The 9,084-nt window shown below is 42.5% G+C and overlaps 1 protein-coding gene across 1 annotated transcript; it reads right to left on the bottom strand.

The window, feature by feature from the left end:
- Nucleotides 1-7,242: 7,242 nt before the first annotated feature.
- PHYSODRAFT_536411 (hypothetical protein) lies at nucleotides 7,243-8,451 on the bottom strand (the record flags this gene model as incomplete). Its single annotated transcript, XM_009541809.1, has 1 exon — nucleotides 7,243-8,451. The coding sequence occupies one exon, from the start codon at nucleotides 8,449-8,451 to the stop codon at nucleotides 7,243-7,245; it is 1,209 nt and encodes a 402-aa protein (XP_009540104.1).
- Between the last annotated feature and the right edge of the window lie 633 nt (nucleotides 8,452-9,084).

Genomic DNA, 9,084 nt, shown 5'->3' on the forward strand with positions numbered 1-9,084 from the left:
ATTGAGAGCATTCAGTAAGTACGACCATGGTAATATTGAACGAAAACAGCGATTTTATAGGAGACATGGACCTATCGATACTTCGAAACCATACACCGCTTCTTGGTTCTCAAAAACTTTTCTTTGGTAATGTATAGACCAGAGTTCTAATAACCATTGGTTGCGGACCAAGCAAAGAGCTAAAAACTAATTTAACAACTGATGAACCAGGTCAAATCGTTGAATCAACAGTTCTGCGGGCCGATCAAATTGTGGTTCTGGGAGATAGCGTTTTCCTACCTACGAAAAATGATAAAGGAGAGTCAGCTATCATTGAAATATCAGTGAATCAGAAAAAAATAGAGATTTACAAGGGATACAAGAATCGCCTTGTAAGAGAAGGAATTTCTCTTTAAAGAACTGACGTTAAATAGCAAAGGTCTTCACAGTTTTATTTTTTTTCTTACTTGTGTAAGCCCATACTCTTCCTCCTTCTGTCTGAGTCGATGCATCAACCTTCCTTATGGACTTATCAAGGTCAGTGGCCCATACAGCTGCCTGAGTCTTCTGTGGGCGGTCATGAATGATAAGATTTTTCATGATAGCTTTTAGCTCGGCTACGTTGAGATCAGCGTTGTCTCCGTAGCTACCAGCTGAGCTGGAAATAATTCGGGGGTTGAAAAAGAACATGTTTCTATAGTAGTCGCGTGGTAATTTCCTTGAACTCTTTATCATCAATCATTCGATTGCTGAACATATCCACACTAAGCGATTTAAGTTGCTTAATGATTGAAAGATTATCATTACCGAGTTCGAGCTCACCTTTTAGCTTATCATATTCAGCTTTTAGAGCTTCTAACGGATCCTCAACCCGATCATGGAAATTGTACTGAAAATGAGTAATCGCGAGAATCTCCTTGAAAAGCTTTTTATCATCGATACTGAGTTTGTGGTACTCTGCCCGATCGATATGCTGCTTGAAGGCGAGAGTTCGAATCATTGACTGTAGCGGATCACGGATTACGCGCTTTGGTCCGCACTTGCGTCGATTCGGCTGAACAATGACCAGAGTTTTGTTGTCAAGGTCGGGGATCCGAATGTACTTCGAACCGAGCTGACGATAGATGTATGCTGATGGGGTGGCTAGACCTTGGATCTCATTGAGGTTGTATGTTCTCCCGCGACGGACAACTCCTTCAAGCGGGGCAACACCAGCACCTCTTAACCCACGACTCTGAAGCTTCCTTTTAACCCCTGACCCCACGCCTGTCGTCCTTACCTGATCAACCATGTTATTCATAGTTTGGCGAACCGTGCGCTCGTCTTGTCTATCACTGAATTGATCAACCTCGGTGTAGTTTTTAGCATCGGAGTAGCTTTTAGCCTTGATTTGATAGACAGCCTTGGTCGCTTTCATGGCAGCGGTTGCCGCCTTCAACGCTGATCTTGCGGATTTTGAGTTATTACTCTTACTGTTCGCTTCGCCTCATCGTATTTCCTCTGAGCTTCGCCATACTTTAGGAATGCGGCTTCCGACTCATCGTGGAGTTTTTGCAAAGTGTCATCGCGATATTGAGTACCCTCTGAGGATTTGATTCGAGCTGATGTATCTGTCGATTTTGTATCGTCGAGGATCGCTCGATTCAATAGCTGAAGATTAGCTTCGAGATTGTTTTTCAATGCTGGATCATCATTCTCATAAACGTATCGCTCTATGTCTTCAAACCCGGTCATCAGGCTATTGAAAGTATCCATCCATCTAATGGTTTTCATAAGATCGTTGAAAACCTTGCCAGAAACCGCTTTGTTCTCGTGGTTTCTAATGTAAAATGGTTTTGCTGCGGTAGGCTCACTAAAGTAGTAATTTTGATTAGCTTTCACACCACTTTTGGTATCTACTATTGGTTTCAGTCTAAAGGGAATTCGAACTCCTTCAGATGCTCTTTTGCTGTAGTAGTCCATGAGAATCTTCTTCGCATCGTTATCAGCATTAGTTAGAGAACTATTCATATCTTCATCAATTCCAATCTTAATTCCATGCCGAGCCTCACCATCGCGTGGCTCAAAGGCCTTTGCAAGTTTGGTGGTGTCTTCGTTAGTAAATAGATCGATATCGTCACGATCTTTCACTAAATCGATAAAATCCTGGAATGTTGATCTCCAATCGACTTGTTTAGTAATCGCTGGCTTGACTCTCTCACTATCAATACCAAATACACTAATTGATGAACCATCAATCCACACGTATCCAGTTCTATCCATCTGAGATGTTTTACCCATGCTCTTGAGGATAGGAATGATTTTCTTTTTCAAACCAGCCGACACAAGCACTGCCTTATTCTTGAAAATAGACCAAAGCAATCGATTCTTACTATCAACTTGATCTAATGAGGTTGAAGTCGATGTGTCCAACTCAAAACTATCTTCAAGACGTTGCCTTGAACGGAATGCATCATCACCTTCACTTGGATCGGCGATTTTTCGTTTTCGCGTTAGTGAAACGTGATAAAGAGGGTCTTCAAGTCTCATATAACTGCTCTCATCGATTGATTTACTTTCGCCATCATACCAGATGTCCCTAATCTTCTCCTCTGTAGCCACCCAGTCAATCGATTGATAAGTCTTACTCTTTCTACCCGTTTTGACTGCAATTAATGACCCCTTTTCACCAAGAAAGTATCTATTGTCATCCTTACCAGTTTTACGCTTAATTGGCTTAATTCGAAGCGCTACCCAATTAGGATTGGCGTTAAACAAATTCTCAACCCATGATTGCGCCTCCACTTGATCTTCGGTATCCAGGTTTTTCATGTTTGTTTCAGCATCTAACATTCTTGGAGTATTGTCGATTCCAACATCAGCTGTTTGCTGTGTGTTATCGATACCAACATCAGATGTTTGAGGTCTCGCTTGAATATTTCTATCAGTTTGGTTAACACGATCAGTATTGTTTGAGCTATTTACCATCTGCACGCCGCTATCTACTCCAACATCGATCATCACAGGTCGAATATTTGGAGTTGAGACCTCAGGGTTTGTTTGGGAGTATCCACCAATCAGTGTTTTTTAATGACTCAGCAGACTCGGATGAGTCGGTCTGAGTTGATTCTGTTGATTTCTTAGGGACTGTAGTAATCCCATTCGTGATATCACTTGCCCATGACGTTCCTGCATACATCTGACGCTTAGTTTTGGATTGTCGAACGCGGCGCTGAGTTCTTTCAAGGAGCTCCTGACGTTTTTGCTCTCTCTGAGCGAGGGATGTGAACGAAGGAAACATTTTATTGCTATATCAAACGAACCATAAAAAAATGAGTAGTGTTAAATACCCTTACCACAAACTCGGCATAACTGAGTCATGCCTAAATGGTTGATAGTTATGACAGATACTATTCCGCTCATTTAGAAGATTTAGATAACGATCCTTAATGCAATGGAATGGAACTCCAAAAATTGCTTCCAACTCATGTCGATACTTTCGATTGACTACTGTTTTGCGGAAATTCGCGCATGCATCAAGATTTAGCAACTCATTCTTGGTTCGACTCACCTCCCGAATGATCCAAAGCTTACGCCGGAGTTGAGTGAGCTCACGTTCTTTCTCTACACAACTTGGGCACATTACTATCGTATTGCTATGTATTAAGTCAGATATTTCCCAAAAATCTCGGAAAAATAGATTAGATAATATACTTGAGTCAAAAAGCTTACAGAGGATGTCTCTTTCAATTAAATTTTAAAGCTAATCACGTCTCATTTTTTTAGCGCCCAATACTCCGTCTCAAGAGCTGATCTCGTGTCGACTAAAAAAAGAACATGTGTGGCCTTCAGTTCGATAGCCACGACTGGTGTGATTGCTTCAGAAAGGAATTTCTTTAGCCCCAAAATATTCCTTCTCTAACTCAGATGGTCTATTTTTATTAATTAAACGGAGATTTGAGAATGGCTCCCAGGAGTCAGGCTCATTACCAAGCCATTTGATCAGATATTTGTACTTCCCAGACCGTGTCGTCTTGTGATCCAAGATCTTCTCCGCCTCAAGAATGTCGCCTCGATTAATAGTAGCATCTGTAGTCTCTGTTTTAACCATTTTAAGATCGTTTGGCGCCTTGTAGAGGGTATGCCCATTTCTTGAACGGATTTGGACTCGGTAGCCATCAATTCCAACGATTTTATAGACTGCTTTGCTCCATCGAGCAGCTTCTTTATCAAATGCCTGCTTTTTGAGACGGTATAATACGCTTGATCCGACGTCAAACTCCTTCTCAATTCTTTCGGCTTCCACCTGATTATGACTCAGATCTGCATCCATTACTTTGCCTTTTGCATCATTTGGGGTCATACCAATCGAACGATGAAACGTGGTATTGTAGTTTCCGATAACGTCAGTGATAAGCTTTTGCGAAATTCTCTTGGGGAACATTTTAGTTAGTCTCTGCTTCAGCGTTCTGTTGAATCGTTCGATTTTACCCATGGTTCCGTGATCACCGGGCTCGCTCGTTGTTGTAGTGCTCAATTTTCTTGGTTTTGAAGAACTCTTGAGCCTGCGAGTTCATGAACTCACTACCATTATCGCTTGTAATGATATCCACTTTATGGAGTCGAACAAACGCTTTAAGCGCTGCTAACACAGTTGCTGCTGTCTTGTTCGATAAGGCCTTCGCAAAGCCCAACCTCGAGTTGATATTGATAGCAGTCAAAATTGGTCGCTTTTCCCAAAACGCAAGATCAATTTGCCAAGAGTTGGGGTTATGCGAAGCTATTTTGAAGCCATTGAATCTCTTATTTTGCTCTTGATATCGTTGAATATCAGTCTGACTCACATACCAATCCTTTACAATTTTGAAAGTTATCTTAGGATTTAACTCCTTTGCCTTCTGATACAGAGCTTGAGCTCCAATAAAACCGGTTTTTGGGTCATAGTAGAGTTTCTTTAATAGCGCGTCCATGATCTATATTTACATTTAAAAAAATCCCCAGTGGTTAGCTGCTTAAATATCAAGTGGTTCAGTCGTGATACCATCACCAAGTACTCGACGTTTGTCATAATAGTAGTTAAGCGCTGTTTTGGTTTGAGTATAGGTGATGATAGACTTAGTTTCTTTCGATAGTCTGAACCCCTTGTTTGTACCTTGTAGCGTGATGCGATCCCGTACGACAGTCTCAAACCCATCAGGATTAAGAACACCATTGTTTCGACCACTTCCCTGTTGAATACCCTTCGCTGAAACCTTTACTTTGTATGTCTCATTAGGTAGGTAGCAAATATAGTTCTTATTCGATAGTGAGACCATAGCATCACCTGACCATTCATCTTTGAACAAACCAGGCGTACGGCGATCAAACTTAGCTACCTCAGTGTTGTAGTCGCGTGGGAACCAATCGTATTTATGCTCCTTGAAGTGGGTTCGTAGGTCAGGCTTGATACAGTCTTGAAATGGATTATCACAGCTGAAAGCGATATAAGCCGAATCAGTGTCCATCTCTTGATACTGGAAGTCAGAGCGGTTGAAGTAGAAATCTATGCAGTCGTAGTAGAACTGTAGCATACGTAGCTTAGCAAGCTGATAGATAGCAATCGATAAATGGATTGGGTTCTTGTTATTAAGGCGGCGTTTCTTCATGGTGATTTCACACGCATCATTAAGCTCTTCCAACCCATGGAAAGTAAAGTGTTCGATCTTGTTCTTAATAGCTTTGTCGCTCGACTCATACTTGACCTCTTTATGCTTGCTCATGTCCATTCCAGATCGACCAAAAGCACTGTTGCCTACCAGTTTCATCATCTCGGCAATCATAGCCTTAGACTTATCAACATCACCCTCTCGCCGGGCGTTTGATACAGCCTCCATAAATGGAGCAAAAGCCTTATGGGAGCTCGCTTTTATGAAGCTGTAAGTCGTGGTGATCTCCAAACCATGAGAGAGATACCACTTCAGCAAAGGTGCGTATATGAGAATCTTTTCACCAAAGTAGCTACCTATCAGCTTACGAGCTGGTTTTGCTCGGCTTTGCTTACGTGCCTCGTTGTACTTGTACATGTGATGACCAATGACACTCTCATCAGCACAATCGATTAGCGTGTTCTTGAAGATTGGGGTCATCTCTGAGAAGTAGTCTTTTAAGTGCTCTGGTGTGCGAATATCACACTCGAGGAAGCCGAAAATTTTATTAGAAACGATGTCCTCGACAATGCCGTCATAAGCCTCGATCGTAGTCAATCGTCCGCATGGCATCTCATTACCAAGTGCCCATAGGTATAGAGCGTTGGCATCGTATCCGATAATTTTCTTACAGAGCTTACCTCCACGAAGCTTCGTCTCGTTGCGCTTAGCGTAGCGATTAAAGATAATAGATGGACCTCCAGCAATGTTGGCCTTCATCTTAGCGTAGATGCACTTTTCCTCCTTATCAATGCTATACACCAATCTGTCCGAGTTGAACTCAAGCAACTTCTTGTAGCGGAATCCCTTGAGCGACATGTCCTTACGGGCGGTGTTGCACTTGATACAGCTAACCAATACGTTGCCATCGATGTGTCCAAGCTTGTTGTTGATACGGTCTGCTGAAGCATTATCGACGGTCAGCGGGCAGTAGCATAAACCACACAGATACTTTTGCTTTTGCAGCAATGTATTCAAGTGAGCAAGTGTCATACCAAATTCCCGCTTTGCCTTAGCATCCTGACTCTTGTAGCCACCCATACGCTGGGGTGAAAATTGGAATGCGTTAGCAGCTGTCTTATCCGGATATCGGAGACTGTTAAAGCAGGTCTGATACATAACTTTTTCACTAAGTCCTGGTAAGGACACACCATCAGCGAACATGTCCAGATCGAAACGCATGAATAGCTCGCGCTGGGCTTTAATAGCCTTGATGAATGGGACTACATCGAGATTGTTGTACCAGACCAGTAGGTCCTTGATGGATTTCATCTCATAGTACTTCCACACGAACTTCACTCGCTCGTATTCATCATCGCTGATGCTTGTTCCACGGAGCTTGCTGTCAAAAGCTGACTTAGGCGGAATAGTAGTCTGGTTGAGTACATTGAACGCGGTGATATACTCATACGGGAAAAGACCCTTGCCAAGACCACAGACACATCTAATTTTGTCATCACATTTGCAGCCACCGAGATATGTCGTAAGATACTTATCGTAGCTGGTACCAGCCGGTACATAGTTGCTAATATCGAGCATTTTCATGTTCGATGTAGCAATGCACATGTAGCTGGGGTTCTTGATAACAGATTTGATGTTGTCAGTACCAATGACGGCGAATAAGTCGCTCCTGATCAAGTTGATATCGTATCGACCCGAATTGAAGCCGATCAATCTGCTGTTTTAGTTTCCCGTAATCAGATCTTAGCTTACCAAAGCCTAGACTGCTATGAAAGTCAAAGAAACTGGCATACTTTCCTTGTTGGATCCAACCCTCGACATCAGACATCTTGTAGGTCTTACCAAGATTGACGCCTGGAACTTCCATACCTGTCAGACCGTGGGCATTGATGATTTTTTGCAGAAGCGACTTATACTTATCGACATTGTATCTTTGGATATTTTCACCAATAGCGCTGATGTAGTTGAACATATCCTTTAGCAAAGCCTTTGGATCATCGTTCACGAAGCAACGAACCTCCTCCGTTAAGCTATCGGCTACTGACACCGACACCGGAATGTGCTCGCTTGTGAAGACAGTATTTTCCCCGTGCTTAGTAGCCGTAGGCTTGAGAATAGCCTCAAAGTCGTAGACGATGAAGTGATCAATGTACTGGTCAGTACCCTTGATAGAATACTTCGTGAGTAGGGAGCCAATGGTATTCTGAGCAGGGCGATAAATCGTTGGGGTAGCTGGGAATGATTCGACATTGACAAGCTCACACTTATTTTTGGTATGGTTCTTAAGCTTCTCAGAACTAACAAAGATCATATCACACTTCGCACACTGATATTTACGCTGAAGCACGTCCAGGTTCTTAATGTATTGAGCATAATTATCGTGCGAAAGGATGTTGATCGAATCGTAGTCCATGTCGGATCGACGAATGCAGTCAACCTTTCCAGAGTCAATATCCATAGTATAGACATTGATACTTAGTTTGAAGCACTCCTCAAGCTCGTCAAACTGTAGAATATCAATAGGCTTGAAGCTTCGATACAGACCGAGGGTGTAGGTAATATCCTTGAATGCACAGTATTGTTGGAAAGCCTGCTTCACCAACGACTGAATCTTCCGTGGATCCTTTTTGGGATCATTATGCTTGTGGAAAGCGATACAGTGAAAGACACATTTGTTGTTCGTCTTAGGGAAGTTAATAACACTTTTATTATCTCGAATAATCTTCGGGATAACTACTTCACTATCTCCCAAGGCGTGCTCGCGATGATATAGAAAAATCTTGAACCCAGTGATAGCCTTGAGCTGATACCCAGAGCTGGGGTAGTTCAGCTTGTCAGCCATCTCCATAGATCGAATCTCAGAAATAACCTTACGAATGTCGCTCCTGCTGTTGATGGCAACAGGTTTGTCGAATACAGAGGTATTGCTGAGATTTGGGTGGAAGTATCTCGTGTCTGAATCATCGGTTTTGCTAACAAGATCGTACCCGAGGGCAACATTTACCTTATAAGCACTTTTCTGACTCTCAAGAACGTTCTCGAGCTTGTCGTAGAACTCACCAGGTTCGATCCCCTCATATAGGTGGGATTCTGTGTGGTTGCCCTTGTAAAAGCGATAGTGAGGATCAGCCTTATAGTCCGAAGACAAGTGCTTCTCCAGCTTATTGAGGCTGATCTTGTACTGCTTAGCCACCAGCTTGAGGTTGCTGGGGCGCGATAGGTTGCTAACATAGACCATCTTACCAGTCTCTCCGCGAACCTTCACCCGGTAGCTACTACCCCATTTAATTGCTCGAATATTTAATCTTTTTAGTCCTTCAAGCTCGTATGCGAACATGCCCGTTATAAATTTACAGCTATATTATCGGTGTGATGACTTTATAATATTGAGATCTTGTATCAGGAACGACTTTATATCACTGGCGACTTTTTTCATCTCAAAAAAAAAATTAATTAGCTAAGTTCGGTTTCAGTGCTAAGT

The sequence above is a fragment of the Phytophthora sojae genome (assembly GCF_000149755.1).
Source record: "Phytophthora sojae unplaced genomic scaffold PHYSOscaffold_35, whole genome shotgun sequence".
Lineage (NCBI taxonomy): Eukaryota > Oomycota > Peronosporomycetes > Peronosporales > Peronosporaceae > Phytophthora > Phytophthora sojae.